Below are 18,546 nucleotides of genomic sequence, written 5' to 3'. Positions count from 1 at the left end.
AATCGGCTTGATCAACTTATGAAGAATTTTCTCTAGTTGGGTCAAGCAGAGAGAAGTAAATACCATTTAATCTCTTGGAAAAAAGTATGTTTACCCAAACAGCAGGGGGGTTTAGGGATCAGGATCCTAAGAAAACATAACTTGGCCCTTTTCGGAAAATGGTGGTGGCGTATAGCAACTCAGACTGATTCCTTTTGGGCCTAGGTCTTACGTCGTAAATATAAGATCTCCGAAGGCACTTGGGTGCCAGAGAAAAGATCTTTCAGCAAGGCCTCAGGAGCATGCAGGTCCTTCACCTCATCCCTCTCACTGTTCAGGAATTTTATCAGATTTCATCCAAGAGAGGGAACAAGAGTGCAATTCGGGTTAGATCTCTGGCTCAGACACACTCCCTTAAGGGATCTCTTCCCTTCCCTCTACTCCATTGTCTCTAACAAAGATTCTACTATTGCGGAGGTAATGGTAGTGGCAGGAGGCCGAAGAGTGTGAAACCCCTCCTTTAGAAGAAACCTCTCTGATGAGGAAACAAATCACTTTCTCTCTCTTTCGGCCTCATTGCATAATTCTTTCATTTCAACAAAAGGGAGGGACTTGTTGGTATGGTCTCTTGCACCCTCTAGTATTTTCTCAATGGCTTCATTCTACAAAAGACTTATCCAATCTCCCACTTTCCCTCTTAATCCCCCTTCTATACTATCCAAAGTTTGATCAACAATAGCACCTTCTAAAGTGCAGACTTTCAACTGGATAGCGGGGTCCCAAAGGGCTTTTACAGTGGATCAGCTTCAAAAGAAAGGGATCCCTATCCCCAACAGATGTGTCATGTGTCTGTGTGAGGAAGAATTGAATCCTCACCTCTTCATTCATTGCAACATGGCCCACGATCTCTAGGGTCAAATGTTGCAGCTATTCGAGGTCCAATGGGTTACACCTCCGACAGCCAAGGATCATTTATCTTCAGACCCTGCTTCTGAAGACGGGACGAATCCTTTGGAAGGCTGTCGTGGCGGCCATCATTTGGGTTATCTAGAAAGAGAGAAATTCCAGGATATTCCATGGCCTTATTACCCAAGGGCCAACACTTTTCCACAAGATTACATCCCTAGTAACTTTTTGGGCATCCAACCAGCAGATCTTTTTGGGGTTCTCAGCAAATACTTTCCTAAGCTAATGAGAAAACACCCTGCACCACCGTCCACGGAAGGCGCAAAATCTCACAAGTGGCAACCACCCCCAAAAGGAGTTATAAAGCTTAACTTCGATGGTTGCTCTCTAAGGAACCCCAATCATGCAGGTGCGGGAGATGTTTTCAGAGACCACCATCGCACAATCTTGTTTACCTACTCCGAGTATCTTGGCTTTCAAGATTCTCAGTATGCCGAAGCAATGGCCCTTCTCTTGGGCATCAAAAGCTTCAATCATTCTTGGGGACGATACCTTATAGTGGAGGGAGACGCGCGTAATATTATATTATGGGCAACCAAAAGATCCACTCCTCCATGGTATCTAGCTTCGATTTTTGATGAGATCGCATACATCTGCAGGGATATGGTCGTCTTATGGATGCATACCTCGAGGACGTCAAACGAGTAAGCCGATCTCTTGGCAAAGGACGGAGCTAGGGCCCAAGTTGAAGACCAAACCCGGTCCATCTCCTTTTTTTCTTTGGACCACAAAGGGTACACTCAACAGTAGATCTCTTTGTAAAGGGGCAAACTTATAAGCCCAATTTTTCTAATCTCATTGTAAATCTACTGCAATCGAGTAAATCTATAAGCCCATTTTTGTATAGGGGCGACTGACATATTTTTTACTGAGAGCTCCGTCTAGTGGGGACTCTCGGATTTAAACCAATATGTACTCCAACTCTTTATAGCAATACAAATGTTAATTTTATCAAAAAAATAAAAGTAGAAGGTGAGTAAGCCTGGTCCATTATGGACCCAAACTCAGCAAAAGTCAGCATGCCTGCTAAGTGCTACCTGAATCCCATTTTCCATTTCTGCAAACCAAATATCATTGGATGTTATTGGATTTGCTTTACTTCAGCCCACAAAGCCAAAGTCTTCAACTTCGGCCCCCAAACCGAAAGCCAGGAGGCCTCCAAAAGAAGGTTATGCTTCGGCCTTCTTCAGGCAATTCAACCTAATTCGGCCTGCTTCGGCCAAATTCTTCCATTGATTCAGCAGTCTCAGCTAAACACCTATGTTAAAATACAGATTTTTCATTTTTTTATTTTTTTTAAAATACCCAAAGAACTTCCCCTGATACCCAAAGCACTTCTCTTACCCAACCAAACCAAAAAGAGGACCCCATAGAGAATTTGAAACACTGCTGCAAACTAGAGTTAACTATCGATTTTGAAAAAAAAAAATCCACTACACCATGCTTGTCCAACAAAGTAGGCCGCATGGAGGTATATGTAAATCAAATCAATAGTACATTCACCAAGAGACAAGCAGCCCAATAGTACCAAGAGTCCAATGTCACCAAATGCCAAGAAAGTGCTTCCATTTAGATGACCAAGTCTGACCAGCAAGAACTATGTACAAAATGAAAGGCCCATTAGATAATTAAACTTTTTACCATCTTAGGTCAAAAGAACTACACAAGACTCAGTAAATAATCAAGAAGATCAATCCTTACTTCACTGCATGGTTCGTTATGAATATGGGCACCAAACTTTCTGAAAATATAGGACATAAAGTTCATAAGAGAATCAAAAGGTACAAGTACCAGTGCATGAGCATCCACTGAAGAATTTCCATGTAGCATGTCCATTGCCCGTGAAGCAAAGTTTTGCAGCTCACTGTCGGGAAATATATATTTTAGACGAAGCATCTGCAAGACACAATAATCAACTCTTATTCCCATGTCACAAGGCAGGTGCATCCAATTTATAATCGCACAGACTACATTTAATACCTTCAAATGATATAGAAAAGCGGACATGATGAATAAAAGTTTTCTCTAGTTATCATGCTACAAGAAGCAGCGAATGACCTCAAAGCAGAGCCAACAATAGTAGGCATATCTAAATTTATGCACCCATTTAATAAGTTTATGCATTCATTGACTTGTTTTTATTATTCAACAAATTTTCTCTCCAGGACATCAAGAAGTTTACAGATTTTTCGAACTACGAGTTGAATTTGAAAATATGAAATAAGGGTTTAGACCACACAGAAACTACATTAATGCAGAATTTGCAACATATGCCAAGAAAAAAACTTCTCGACAAAAACACCATAGAAGCACAATCAAAATTTTATAAAAGCACAATATCAAAATTGCATAGCCCTTTGCAACAACACTAAAGGTTATCAAATGTGGGATATAGTGTGAGGTGCTAAACGAATCCCATGCACTATGCGTCTCAATGACTTCGCAACGTGTCACATCACTTCCTATGTGACAATGAGTATAAATGTAAAAACAAAACATTAAGTCTATAAATGTGTGATTTCTGTGATAGTAGGTAGCTTAATTTATTATGTCTCCAACATATGGTTGTCTGAGTCATTGTTAGAGTAACAGAGACATTTTGATTCCATTTTCTAATATAATTAGAGTGTAAAATAAAATGACCCAATCCATTCATCAATTTCAATAAAAAAACAAATAATATGTCAATGGTCCAAGCACTTAAAATAGAAAGAAAGTGTAATATGATACTATTAGATGAAATTAGAAAGTAACAATTGTAGCATATAGCCTAACACTAAGTAGTTGGCAAGTAAAATAAAAAACTAGAAGTTCAGAACCAAAATATAATGACATAAAAACCAAAAGATGACCCAATCCATAGAAAGTAATGCAGCTGCTTAACTCATTGTGCAGTCACATCGAAGTAGTGAATCCCTTGGCAAGTACTGTGTGCTCAACAATCCTTCCAATGTAAGCACAAAATAATTTTAGGTTGCCAGTAAAATGTACTAGTTTCACCTCCATCCCGCCACCCCAAGCCTTTCCCCCCTTCTCCAGGGAAAAAGGACATTCTACCCCTGATCTTGAGCTATATCTCCGCCCACTAGGCAGTCTAAATTATGCAGCCGCATAGGCTCCCATCAATGTGGCTGCCTATGAGACTGATGCAGGTGGCCCGAACAGGTGCAGCCAAGGGCCACACCGCCTTGATGCAGCCACATATTGTGGCTACCAGCCACATTTGATAACTGTGAACAACACCATATATTGGCAAGAGAATACAAGAAAAGCCATAAACATGTACCTGTAAAAAGAACACCCAGGATAATGTCAACCCAATGCGCAGGTCCTTCAGATGAGGTCCGCTAGCTGCATTGCTATTTCAGAATAAGAAGTAACCAAGAGAGAAACAAGATATGATTTTTTCACACAATCTTCTTTAAATTATCAAAACAAAAGTTCCCCCAAAAATCAAGGTCTTGTTATGAGCCTCAAATCTCAATTCAAATGCTTTGGTACCTACAGATCAAAGCAACCATTAGGCACATAAACCATGCAGAAACCAGATGCCAATGTGAACGTTGGTAACTCCTTAATATAGGGCAGGAAGGGAGAAAACTAGAAAAACCAAGAAAAAAATAAGATGTTGAGAGAGTATTCAAGTTCCTTGTGAAATTGGCAAATCTTTGGAAGAGTGAGCATGCAGTGCGATAACACACCAATGCATGAGTGGGCAGTCCTCTCTAGCTAAAACCCTGAAATTACTCTCTACCGCACAAACTACCCCAACAGACCCACGGTCTCATGATTGGCTTATCAAAGTCGGGCAAGGTGTTTTTGAAGTTTGAACTACAGATGTGCTTGTGGATTACAAGTGGTCCCGCAAGGACAATTCAATGAGTCTGTGTTCGTCCTTGCAAAATCCAGTGGGGTCCTTTCTTAGCACATGCACACATAGGAAAACATGTTCCTCCGCACCAAATCAATGGCATCACAGCTATCATGTGTGCATGCTATAATGATGGTACTTAAGGTTTTGGCCCTTGTCCTCGCAACCCTCCAACCCTCATAGCAAGAGTATCCTTTCCCTCTGGATAACGACCTCATGCAGGAATATCATTTCCCAATGTGCTACCAAACTACCACCGAGGTCTCCACCAACCTCAACAAGGGTTAACCTGAAACACTCCATGAGAGTGGTTCATTAGGACTAAGCCTCTGATGAGCCCAACTTCCAAGTTTACAATCCAATTGAGCCAGGGCCTAGACTACAAACCAAGGCGAGAATCTGTGGCACTCATGCCACATGCGCTAATGGTCTCTTTCATCCACAGAGACAACCAGTCCCACATAAACCAATCAGTGCTCCCACTCAAAAACAGGGTGTGCACCTCTATGACAGAAATAAAATGAGTGCCCCGCATGGAAAATTAAAAGAGCTAATGCCACAAATCCCAACACAAACCACTTTCCTCCTCTCTTCTTTCAAAGGCTATATGTAATAGATAGCAAATGTAAAAAAGGGGTCCCCATTAGCTCATCAAGCATGTGCAGATTAGCTGCTATTTCACACAATAAAAACGCCAAAATCCATTCAATGCTAGTATCCATATACATGAAGTAAGATAGAATGTTTTATTCAGTCTAATGACAAGGATAATACATAATCCTAGAACATCAAGTCTAAAGAATGATCAGTGCAAGGATGATAATAAATATAATTAAATTACCTCTCATGAATGGCCCTATTAAATGCTTTTGTATACCACCTTCAACTTTCCTGGTTGTTGGGGGTTGACCTTTACCTCTTGGTTGCACCTAAAAAGTAAAAAAGCAAGCTTAAAGCTAGCAAAAGGAAACAGTATCATGGAAACAGTAACTGCCCCTCAACATTTAATGAACCTGTGCCTGAGGATTCATGCCAAGAGCAAGCACAGCGCCCAAAGCTTCAGCAAAGGCATCTCTCACATGTGACACAGGATCCTCAAGAGCCTAAAGAACATAAAACAATCAATAAAACAAACAAAAACATGCATAATATTGTGACTAAAACAAAGAGATATAGACATGAGTATTTGAAGCTATGCCAACAAGAATCAGATTATTATAGAAATGAATTGCCCAAGAGAAAGAGTCCCATGCCTTAACACAATAAGAAGCAGAATTTTCAAGCTCTGTAACTCCCAATCCAGGTCCTCCTATGCTAGCAAAAGTCTTGAGACATCTAGCTGCAGCTATTCTAACATGAAAAGATTTATCCCCTATTCCTGCTCGCATAATTGTACGGAAAGCTTCAGAGTAAGCAGCAAAAGAACCTCCGCCACCTGAACCTTCTAAAGCATTCTGAAGCATATGCAAAGCTTCTTTTCTCACAAAATCCTGAAAATTAATCAAGTCACAAATTGGAAACCCATAAGGAAAATATAAATGTTTGCTGGTGAAGAGAGAGAGAAGGAAAGGAACCAGTATAGTATGTCCGCGAGGTAAATTCAAAATTATCAAGCTCATACCAGAATCTCATTAGATGAAGTACAATCAGAATAGTTCCAAATACCATATGCACGAAAGTTATTTTTGAATATTGAGCAAAAACTGAAATTGAAAGACTTAATTGAACTCACAAGATCAATATAGTAGCAATTTAAATAAAAAAAAAAGGAAGCAAGTTGTTCCAATCAGCCCCGCATGAGATAATGTTCACAAATCTAAAAGAATCACCATGAACATACAAGAATAGGAACCAATTCATTGCTTATGATGTTCTAATAGGGCTGAAGGAATATTAATTTCAAGATATCTTCATAAGAACATATTAGAGCTTTTCACAAGTAGCCTATTGTCAAACCTCCAGGTAGGTTTATGCAAGGTGTTCAAGGGCATGGTATCAAAACCGACCTTGGTGCACCTAACAAATGAGAAAGGACCCCACAGGTCATGTATGGACTTGTACCACTTTGAAGGATTTAGCTATCTTTCTTGGCAAGCCAGTTACGTGTACCAACAAAGCTATATGACAGGGGACCTCTAGCCTTTTGGACTCACCTTTATGGGGAGGTGAGGCTGATGAAGTGGGCGGCATCGTGACACGCACATCTGGGCAAATGGCGCATGGTCAAGGGAAGTGCCTTCCCAAGGGGATGCTCCCCTACCGGAAGCACAGTTCCACGTGCTTCGAGTTGATCCTCCATGGAAGCATGCTTCCGAGTATAAGGGATCTTCATCCTATTTAGCATGGACTCTCGATCATATCCATAATCGATGGATATACGATTAGATGATGTTCTTTAAGATAATTTATACAGGATTACACAAATTATCAATTATAAAGATGATTATTGTCACTCACTACACTAATGTGAGTGTGCATGTGTTTGGGTATCTATAAATGTTGATTATATGCCTTACATTGACAGAAGATTAGAATGGATCTCAAGGTTTCATCCATGAAAACCATTGTGGTTCAAGGATAAATTCAGTTCCCTTTGGATAAATTGAGTTCCCTTTCTTGTCATAGCCTTACCTTACAATCTTAAATATTTTTTGTGAGACGACTCACTATAGTAATGTGTATGCATTAGTTTCTAAACTTTTTACAATTTCACCCAATTTTATAAATGTGCACAGATAATATATAATATATAATATTATCAAGTGGAAGGCTCTAAAAAGACAAGGAAACAGCAAAAAAGGACATAGATGGAAGTAAGGAGAAAAGCTATAGTGACTTATAATCTAACTGAGGGTATGGCCCTTGATAGAGCGGAATAGCATAACAATATTTATGTAGCCAACCCCAAATAGCTGAGATGAAGCTCGAATGATGATGATGATGACATATCATCATTATATATAACAAAATAATATATGTATATATAAATATATATACATACATATATATAGGAAGCCACTACACAACACCTATGGGCGAAAATGAACAATGTTTTCGCCAATTGGCTTGGTGTCGTCCGAAAAATCAAACGGAGTGGATAAATCGACCGCACCGGTACTGCAACGAACATAGCATGTCCGGTGTGGTCGATTTTTCATGCAAAAAACACAAGAAACCGCAACGGCTCAACAAGAGCCATTGAGGGGCGAAACACTATCCATTTTCGCCCCATGGCGTTTTTAAGACTTTTCAATATATATATATGGTCTTTCAATTGTTCAGACCCCACCAGATCATATAGGTTACATTTAGAAAGGGGTGTGAATGATAAAAACTTTATTCCATGACTATACAATAAGGGCATTTTTTGGGAAAGGTATTGGTGATATTTTTTCTAAAAGACAAAGGCCATGATGGTCATCTTAAAAAAGGGGTACTTTTGAAATATTTACTAAAAGACAATGGCATTTATAATAATAAAATACCTAGAATTTCTCTCCATAACTACCCTTATATTTTTAGTGAAAATATCAACAATACCCTTCTTAATGACAAAAGTTCCCTTACTCATTTTACAGCCCTGGAATAAAGATATCGACAGCTAAGGTAATTCTAAAAGTTTACACTCTTTTTCTAAATGTAACCTATAGAATTTCATGGGGTTTGAACCACAGAAAAGCCCGTGTATATATATATATATATATATTCTAGGGGCAACATAACAATCAGTCCTAGGTTCATATATTATATAAATAATAAATAAGACATATTCCAGGGACACTCCCAAACAAGCAAACTCATGTGCTCCTGAGTTAGTAAAATTTAGGCATGGGGCGATCCACCACTCCTACTTATGCACCCAACAACTATAAGTGGAATAGAATATGGGATTAAATGTGCTTGGGCTGGGCAGGTGGTTTGACGATAATAGTCAAGTTCAAATTCAAGCAAGGTGACCTCTAGACCACGAGTGGGCTAGAGAGAATGGATTATATAACGGCCATGAACATAAGTGTGTGTAATGATGCGGCAAGTAGGCCATGCAAGAGTAAAGGACAGCCACCAGGCATCCCACAAATTTGAATACAAAAATATGTATCTATATAAGCCCCACGCGTAGACCCTTGAGGGGCATCTAGTGCAGTCTACCTACGAGGGTAAAGCGCAATACAAATGGGCCACATCCCTTTTCCCTTTTGGTTGTTTTCTTTTGGAGGTGTTTCTGCGTCGGATACGCTGAACTTAGCCTCTCCTAGGAAGCTAGATTGACGAGCCATGGCCACATGGCTAGGCAAGAGAAAAAAAGCCTCATGACATTTGGTATTAGAGTTGTGTCACTCCAACATTCAAGTGATGGTCAGTCCTAACGTTGCTGAATATATAACTTAGGTGGAGCAGCAGGTAAAGTAACTTAACCATTTGGCTGCTTGCTTTGCCTCAAAGGAGGGGGTGCTGGAGCTCTTGCCAAACTGCTCAATGGATTGGTGGCGATCTGTGATGAGCAACTTAGTGCTTTCGAAACCCATGTGGGGGGCCTAAAGTCTTATGGGCTAGCCTCACCAATGTATTCGACAAGAATATCAAAACACTAGCCAAGGAGCTAAACATGTCAAAAAGTGCTTTAAGCAACTCAACGAATGTTCTTGAACCACCAAGAGTTCATGTATCAAACCCAAACCCTTTAAAAAGAACAAAGAGTGCCAAGGAGTTAGGAACTTCCTTTGGGACACAGAACCATACTTCAAAGTTGTCCATGCCCAAGAGGAAAATATAATTACCTCAACCAATATTTAATGTAGCTCTGGTGGAGGACATGTACAGCTGATGAGGCAAAACCTTATTGAAGGTTGAGAGGCCATCAAAAGGGAGCTAACTGAACAGTTCCTACTAGGGAATGCTGCTTTGACTGCGAGGGGAGCCTTGTGAGAACTTAAGCACACAGCCATATTGTGTTGTATGTTAAGCAGCTCCCTAGCTTGATGTCGGACATAACTAACATGTTTGAGGAAAACATGCTCGTGAATTTCATGCCAAGCCTGCAGTCCTAGGCTCATGTTCAGCTAAGGCGTCAATATGTGAAGGATCAATTGATTTCTTGAAGAAGATAAAGTACCAACGGAAATCATGGGCCTGCATCACCAACTATTGGAAAGTCCTCTAAAGCATATGATGAATTCAACAACCTCGAGGTCCAACTTCTCCTAACCTTGGGAGAATGATGGAATTAGGGTTGTTAATTGTCTATTATATTATTTTTAGGAAATTAAAACTTATGTTTAGAGTTATTTTCAGTTTCTAGTTTTCTTTAGGGGTATTTGTGTCTTTCTTGGTCTTAGATATTTGAGGGGCAAAATAGGAATTTTTAAAGATGACGGGTCAGGATTTAGTTAGGGTTTCTTAGGGAACAAGTTAGGTTTTTGGGTTGTTTTCTTTAAAAAATATATAAATCTTTGATAAAAAAAAGATAGTGCAGAGAGTAACAATTTACTTCCCATATCTTTGGCTGCTGCAGAGAGCTTTCTGCACTGCAAACTGAATACCTTGATGGGAAGGTTCTTGTTTAGGCAAAGGTAACAATGGGGGGAAGAAAGATTGAGGGAACCGTAAGCAGAAGGCAGTGACTCAATCCAATGGGGAGTCTTCTTGCAAGAAAATTCCAAGGACTTCTCAGGCGGCTGGACATGCAAAGGTCCCCGCCAAGCCCAGGATCTTCCTCAAAAGAAATCCCTTAATGCAATCCAAAAGGTGTGAGAAGTGGCAAGAGATTGTGATGGAAACCCCTTTTCAACCTTTCATTATGCAATATGTTGAAAGAAAGCTGCATACTTGCATGGTCTCATATATATATAAAGGTCCCCTAGATAGCAAAGAGGTAAGAGCCATTGTGAACACGTGCCACAAACAGTTTTGTGTCGTATTAGAAGGCAGCCCATCTAGGCCTCCATTTGATGAAAATCCCAGCATAATGAAGGTAATGAACTCGTCCACCAGTGTGTTGGGATAGCGCAGTACGTTTTACTCATAGTGGATGACTAGAGTAGGTGAGTCTTAATTATGGTTCCTCCAACAACTTAGAGGTCATCCTAGGACTTGAGTTCCTGATGATAGCTAAGGCCTAGTGGCTATTATAAATGAAATTTTCCCATGCATGGTGCTTATTATTCAGAAGGAGAAGTATGTTATCTGCATTTTAACTAAAAATATTGTAGCATGAGGAGGTCATTTATGGCATTAGTTACTTAAGGAATCGGGGGACAAACTAGTCAGTTACACAAATTGTTCAAGAACTCATTAGAGTACTAAGAAGACATCAGGAATACAGAGCTTCCTAAGCCACTACCTCCCTAGCGTATGGTATACCAACACATCGAGCTGGAGCTTAATGTTCATTCACCAGCTAGAGCCCCTTACCTCATGCCACCTATGGAATCGACTAAGCTTTGTAAGCAATAGGATGAGCACCAAGACAATGGATGATCCAGCCATCCAAATTAAAATAAATGTGGCAGTCTTATCTCAGAAGAAGCAAGATAGGTCATTGTGAATATGTGTAGACTATCGAGCCTTAAACGAGCTGACAGTAAAGAAATATCATGCCCCAGATGGGTGATCTATTAGAACAGCAGGTTAAGGCTAGGATCTTCACTGAACTAGGCAGGAACTCAAGATATTAGCAAGTCAGCATGAAGGAGATAGCATGCGTAATTCGGTGTGGATCATTTGAATTTCTTTTATGTCGTTTGAGCTCACTAACACCCTGCCAACTTTTTGTAATCTTATGAATTATGTGTTGGTGAGTACATTGATATGTTCCTAGTGGTGTATCTAGATGATATTGCAGTACATACCAAAACCAAACCTTAGATGACCATGTTCAGCATCTAAGGCTTGTACCACAGATTAAGAGCAAACCACCTCTATTTGAAGTTGGAAACGTGTATCTTTGCCCAGAAGGAGATCAAGTTCCTCAGACACACGGTGGATAGAGGCACCATCAAGATGCACAACTAGGTGTTAGCCATCCTCAAATGGTTGCCGCCGAAAGGGTTCCATAAGATATGCTCCTTCCTTGGGCTAGCCAACTATTGCCAACGATTCATCAAATGGTACTAAGAAGGGTAAACCCTCTCAAGAAAGATGCAAAGCGGGCTTGGATGGAGGCCTGTCAATTGGTATTGAAGGATCCGAAGAGGGCAATTATTAGAAAGCAGATGTTGCGCCTCCCAAACTTTGATTGCCTTTTAGAGATACAATTATATGCCTCTGACCACGCTATTGGGGAGTACATATTGCAATTGCAGACTGCAAAAAAATTGGGCCAGGGCCCTTGTTCCATTTGGTTGTTGTTCGCTTATGGGAGTTTGGTGCACAGGATAGGCTGAACTTGGCCACCCAAGAAGCTAGACTCAGAAGCCAAAGCCACACAACTAGGGTGGACACCTATCATCCTTAGTGCAAGGTTGCACGCCCATTCCAATGCTTGAAAATTGAAAGACCAAAAAAATAAAATTAGAACATATGACCCCATATTCGAGATTTTTAGAAAAGAGAATACATCCCATCCACCATCTCTGCTAACCAAACACATACTTAGTCAAAGTGATACAACATAAAGGCTTACAAGTAAAAATTAGCTTTTACCATTTCCCAAAAATAATGGTGATTATAATATATAAAGCCAATTCCATAGGGCACACAGCAAAACTTAAGTTCCCAAGACAATAACTCAAGTTCCAATGCAATTTTTCCCACAGTAAGTAAACCTTTGTTTAATTCAGATATCAAATTTATTGCCCCAGCTATTGCTAGAATATATCCCTTGTTTCAAGTTTAAGACTAGCCCAACCTCAGTTTCCTCAAAACTTATTCTGACATTAAAAAACACAAACAATAGTAGGAAGAAAATCACTAACTTTGATTTTATATCCAAGTAAGCAAGTTAAGTAAATGAGGCCTTTCAGTTTCAAAACAAAGAAACAACTTAGGGAACTCAAGATCTAGAGAAAGAATATAAAGCATGTAAGGAGAGTTTTATACAATAAATTTTGAGCAATATCCAATCATCATCATCATCATTTGAGCCTTATCCCAATTATTTGAGTCGGCAACACAAATCTTGTTCCGCCATTCTACTCTATCAAGGACCATACCTCATTCATAATATAAGTCACTATATTTGTTATCACTACTTCCGTTTATATCCCTTTAGGCTTCTCCTTTCCCTTTTAGAACCTTTCACTTGAACCAAATCACCTCACCTAACTGGTGTTGTATTAGGTCTACACTACAAATGGTCAGCACACCTAAAGCCTACTTTCCCTCATCTTATTGCCTATTGAAGCCACCCCTAAGTTCCCTAATATATATTCATTTCAAATTTTCTCCTTTCTTGTCTTGCCACTCATCCATCTCAACATCATCATCTCAGCTACACTCATCCTATAGATATGTTGTTTTTTGACTGCCCAACATTCCGTCTCATAAAGCATAGTTGGTGTTATAGTTATCCTATAAAACTTCCCTTTAGTTCCATTGGTGTGCGGTGATCACATAAAATTCCAAATGCACATCTCCACTTTGCTCAGCCAGCTCTAATTCTACGTGTGACATCTTCCTCAATCTCTCTATTCTCCTAGATTATCAACCCAAGGTATAAAAATAATCACTTTTAGATATTTTTTGGTCATCAATCTTAACTACTTCCTCATTTCTACTCCTATTATTACTAAACTTGTATTCTATATATTTTGTCTTAGCCCGACTAATTTTAAAACCTTTAGATTCTAGAGCCTCCCTCCAAAGTTCTAAGTTTGCGTTATTGTTGCCTCTAGTCTGATGAATCAAAACTATGTCATCTGCAAACAACATGCACCACAGTACCTCATCCTGTAGATGCCTAACTAGCTTGTCTATACCCAAAACAAAGAGATATAGGCTCAATGCTGACCACTAATGTAGGCCTATTGTCGCTGAAAATTCACTTATCTCTCCACTAGTTGTCCTCACACTGGTTAGTTTGTATATATCTCTCACACATCAATATATTCTTTAGAGACTCATTTATCTTTCAAATCAATACCCAAAGTAACTCTCTAGGTACCCTATTGAATGCTTTCTCTAAATCAATAAAGACCTTATGGAAGTCTCTTACCTTCTCTCTAAACTTCTCAAACAGTTGCTTAAGTAGAAAAATAACCTCAATTGTTAACCTCCTAGCATAAAGCCGAATTGATTTTCTGATACATTTGTTTCATGTTTTAGTCATTGCTCAAGCACGCTCTCCTACAGCTGCATAGTATGACTCATAAGTTTCATCCCTTGATATTTTGTAATTCGTCTGGCATTTTCTTTGTTCTCAACATGTTGTTGAACAGCTTGGTCAGCCACAACATGCCAATCCCATGCACTTCCAAACCTCTATCGAGTAACATCTAGTGGTAGCTTTTATATTGAGCCAATAAAGAGTACGAAACAAGCCTTTCCGTAATTTATTTTTTTCATCAAAAAAGAAAAACTAGAATCTGCAACACAGCCATTTGTGCCAAAGAAGAGTATGAACAAGCCTTTTCCCACATAAGTAATTTAATTTTCTTCTTCAAAAAGAAAAACTAAAATATGCAAAGCCGCCATCGCTGATGGTTTTTATATCGGAACTCTATGCTACTTCATCCAATACCTAGTTTGCTAGTATTTTGCAAGGAGCATTAAAAAATGACTCTAGGTCAGCCCAAGCAAGGAACATCTGATTATGGAACTAGACTCAAAGTGAGCAAAGGTAGTTCGGAAAAATGAGTCACTGAATGGATTGGGACTTTTGCTATAAGAAGGAGAGAGTAACTTGGAATTTCAGGAGAGGGAAAGGTGATGTTGAGGATGTTGCGAAGGATAGGTATGTTTCATAGATATTCAAAATAAGTTAGTTCAAGAAGGACATAAGTGATAACGAAAAGGGACTAGAAAGGTAATTGTAAGAAGGTTTGTTTTGAGATAAGTTCAATTGAATATAGTTCTAAGAACAAGCAACCAAATTTATTGAAAACATGATTACCCACCATACATAATTTGAGAACAAATAAAGAAGCTCAATATATAATACCTTAAAATACACTACATTAGCTAACTTCATAGTTCTTGTACTTAAGTTACCCATCACCACATTATATGCAAAATTAATTCAACTACGTCAAGAAATTGTGTTCCCCAGTTTCTAAAATGAAAATTTTGGTCAGCCCTTCATGCAAGATATGGTCAAAGATCAGACTCCAAATGGGATGAATGAGTGAAATAATCAATTGACTCTTGATTACGGGGGCATCAAGGTTAATCTGCGCAAAGCACTGAAAGTCTAGAGGTTGGCGAAGGCCATCTAATGTTGATGGAGCCAGTAATCACCGTATAACTCAATGTGTTGGAGGCATTAGATACCATAAAGCAATGGATTTGTGATTTACCTTTCTACTATAGTCAATCGAAAAATATAATGCAAGGCGTATGAGCATCAGTGGATGCTTTCATGATGAGTAACAAAAGTGGTCTGGATGATAAATGATAAGCAACCAATGATACGCCACAGCAACCCTTAAACATGTGGAAATCGCTATTTACGTTCAGGCATGAGCTAGGCCGGTCTAGATGGACCCAATCTCTTATTTTTCACAAAGCTAATTTAGTGGCAAATGTCTTGGGCAACCATGCTTGTGAATCCATGATTGATGTATTCTTTTTTTGTTATTACATACCATTGAAAGTGACGATGGGCCTAAGTGTTTACCGAATAGTATTTACCCAACTTTAGATTTTAAGAGTCCATATATGGGCAGGAATCATGTATTGAATGCTATCTGGTTGGACCAGTGAGGAAGAATATTGTGTTATGGAAGCATGTTGATTCTAAATCCAAAATTTTAATAAAATACCACATCAAGCACAAAAAAAAAAGTAGCATGAGAATGTGTCCTGAATGTTATACTTCGTGGGAATAAATACTACCAGATAAAATTCTAGATTTTCAAAAGAAAAAGGTATGCAGTAGGATGGAAACAAACAATTAGGCATAACTAAGATACCTCGTGAAACTTCATCAGTTTTGCAGCAATGTTGGCAGTTTCCGTAAGCCCTGAAGTAATCTTCCTTCCAAATGTACCGTACAACTCTCCCAAGCATTGTGCAGCGCCTACAAAACCATTGTAAATTAGTATATAACAGATAAGTTATTCGTCACTGACATGTGTTATTCTCGTTCTATGAATAACATGAAACCCATAGATCTTAATTCAACAAAAGCACCATTTTTTCTGATATACTTAATCAAGTTAACCAAATTTAAAAAAGGGCCACCAAATGCACATCCTACAAACAACTAAATGAATAGAAATATTTTTAGTGTTGCTATACTTAAAGTCCATGATTTAACTCACTTAAATCAAAAGACAAATATAGTATGCTACAAAAAAGAGCAGTGAATTGAAGATCATTCACTTCTCATGGACATGGTAAAACGAAATGTCGAATGATGTGTATATATAAGAAGCCAAAACAAACATTTCATGCAGCCAAAAACAAGAGCATGTTAGCATGATGAAATGCCATATAGATAGCGCAGGCACGAATCAATACTTTGAAGGAATTACAAAATGTTAAAACCCAAGAAAAATAAAACTAAATTAAAACTTCCAAAATGTAAATATATTTCTATATTTAGACCTCAACCAGCACAAGAAAGACAATACAAGTCAATAAAGAAAAAATCATATAGAATCTCAAAATTTAAATACTAACCAGCATAAGCAAGAGGATCGCTTCGTTTCCACTCTGAAAGCCAACCTTGTATTGAACTGGCTCTGGAATATATTGAGATTTCATCTCCTTTACTTATAACTCTAACCATTGCTAAAGAAGCAAGGCGCCTTACGGGCCGTCGAGCACCAAGAACGAGCAATGAGAAGAGAGCATCTTCACACTTCCTTTGCCAAACCAAAACTGACTCCTACACCAAAAAGTCACCATTTTCACATTCAAATACTTAGTTGGAAGTTGTGAATGATCTTAAGAATGCAGAAACTAAATAGATACCACTATGAGAAGGACCAGTTCATTGAGCCCTTTGAAGCAACAAAGAAAAAGAAAACAAGAGAGAGTGCATTAAAGATCAAATATGTGAATTTTAATGTCTATAAGCAAGATCCAAAAATGTGTGCACAATTGAGACATGACAGAAGCCATGGATCGAGTGAGACTGAAAGCATAGAGAGAGAAAGAGAGACAGCTTAGATGAAATGTGAGAGAGAAAGCTCCTAAATGAATACACAAGAAAAACAGGGAGCGAGGGAGGGAGGGGATTATAGAATGAGATATATAGAGAGAGAGGGACTGGGTGAGGCAAAATTGGACAGAGAAAGATACAGAGTAGACATTCACTTAGACAGAGAAGGAGCTAACGAAGAGAGAGAGGGCATCCCATGAAACATGATTGACAGAGAGAGGGGAGGAGGGAGTTACAGAGAAGTTAAGTGGGATTGACAGAGAGAGGGGCGGAGGGAGTTACAGAGAAGTTCAGTGGAAAATGATAGACAGATAGAACCCATAAGAAATGTGAGAGGAGAGAGAGAAGACCGTGGATGAAACAAAAATAGAAAGAGAAAATACAATTGCAAGATGCGAAGAAGAGAGAAAAACAGAGAGGACCTTCGGTTCATCGTCTAAGAAGGAGACAAGATCTGAGAGGAGATCGAAGCAGAGGAGAGGATCAGGGGGTTGTTGTGGCGCAGAGGCCACAATGGACTCAAGCTGCGCGACCAAAACCCCAAATCTCGACAATGGCGTGAAAAATTCACGCCCTAATCCTATTTCTGGCTGCTGCTTCGCCATTACTCTGTAGCATCAGAGAACCCAAACGCAAATCAACAATGGAGGGATGCAAATGGGAGCTTATGAAGCGACTGACTGAAATGGAGTTGCATATCGTGAATGGCGCATACGATGGCTTTCGCATGACCAAATTGTACGTTTTCGTACCCCCGGAAGAAAACCTCGTTAGGTGCAGTTTGTATAAACAGACGCTCGAAACAATCGAAGTAAAGCGCACCTTGAAACAGTGTCATGAAATGTGGTTTCAAAACTATAATCGTAAAATTTAAAGCTTTAAAAATGCTTTATATCCGGCGGATCTATAAAAATTTGAAAATCTTGAAAATTGATGGTTCAAAAATACATTACAAGATGCATTATTTTTAAAACTTAAAGTCCATTTTTTTCTCATGTACATGCATCTTGGGGTCGAGATGATCAATTTGATGATATTTGAGCATCAAAATAACCTCTTCTAATGAAATTTTTGGGGTACGTACTAATTTGATTGATTAGAGCATCGTGTTATAAACTTTTTCTTTTTTCAATGATAATGTTTAGAGCTTCCCAATATAAACCTTTTCCTTTTTCAATGATAAAGGTAAAAGGTTCACCTCCAAATTAAGACATCTAATTTATTGAGCGAAAATAGTTGTGACTTCCCTGTACAAAAGGTAACTAATGTCTTTATAAATAATCGATTTCCATGTTATTTGTCTTTATAAATAATCTATTTCTATATTATTTGTCATTCACCGCAATATCACTTTTTTATTCTCCATATAACAAGGAAATGAATACAACCCACTTGTGATTTTTTGTACTGGTTTTTCTTATGGTGGCCTTTATATTGATGTACTGAGCACCCTTTTTTTGGGATGCTT

General features: G+C 38.8%; 1 protein-coding gene across 17 annotated transcripts in view; it reads right to left on the bottom strand.

Annotated features, from left to right (window-relative positions):
* Positions 1-18,076, bottom strand: part of SWEETIE (HEAT repeat-containing protein) — an 82,611-nt gene extending 64,535 nt beyond the window's left edge. For 7 of the 17 annotated variants that reach the window (XR_016054714.1, XM_088865543.1, XM_088865544.1 and 4 more), the window contains exons 1-9: positions 17,501-18,076; positions 16,595-16,802; positions 15,883-15,989; positions 6,070-6,306; positions 5,830-5,919; positions 5,658-5,745; positions 4,232-4,296; positions 2,737-2,841; positions 2,474-2,542 (exon numbers count right to left, since the gene is read on the bottom strand). Coding sequence is in view for 14 of the 17 variants with exons in the window: in XM_088865543.1 (XP_088721669.1) it covers positions 2,474-2,542; positions 2,737-2,841; positions 4,232-4,296; positions 5,658-5,745; positions 5,830-5,919; positions 6,070-6,306; positions 15,883-15,989; positions 16,595-16,802; positions 17,501-17,683 (1,152 nt within the window). In the remaining 3 variants the exon portion in view is untranslated. Of the gene's footprint in view, positions 1-2,473; positions 2,543-2,736; positions 2,842-4,231; positions 4,297-5,657; positions 5,746-5,829; positions 5,920-6,069; positions 6,307-9,594; positions 9,885-15,882; positions 15,990-16,594; positions 16,803-17,500 lie in introns of those variants that run through there. The other 10 variants (XR_016054715.1, XM_088865547.1, XM_088865548.1 and 7 more) reach the window with 4 other exon arrangements.
* Between the last annotated feature and the right edge of the window lie 470 nt (positions 18,077-18,546).

Source organism: Amborella trichopoda, chromosome 4 (assembly GCF_054954075.1).
Source record: "Amborella trichopoda isolate Santa Cruz 75 chromosome 4, AtrichopodaSantaCruz75HAP2 v2.0, whole genome shotgun sequence".
NCBI lineage: Eukaryota > Viridiplantae > Streptophyta > Magnoliopsida > Amborellales > Amborellaceae > Amborella > Amborella trichopoda.
This window is presented reverse-complemented; position numbering and strand designations above follow the sequence as displayed.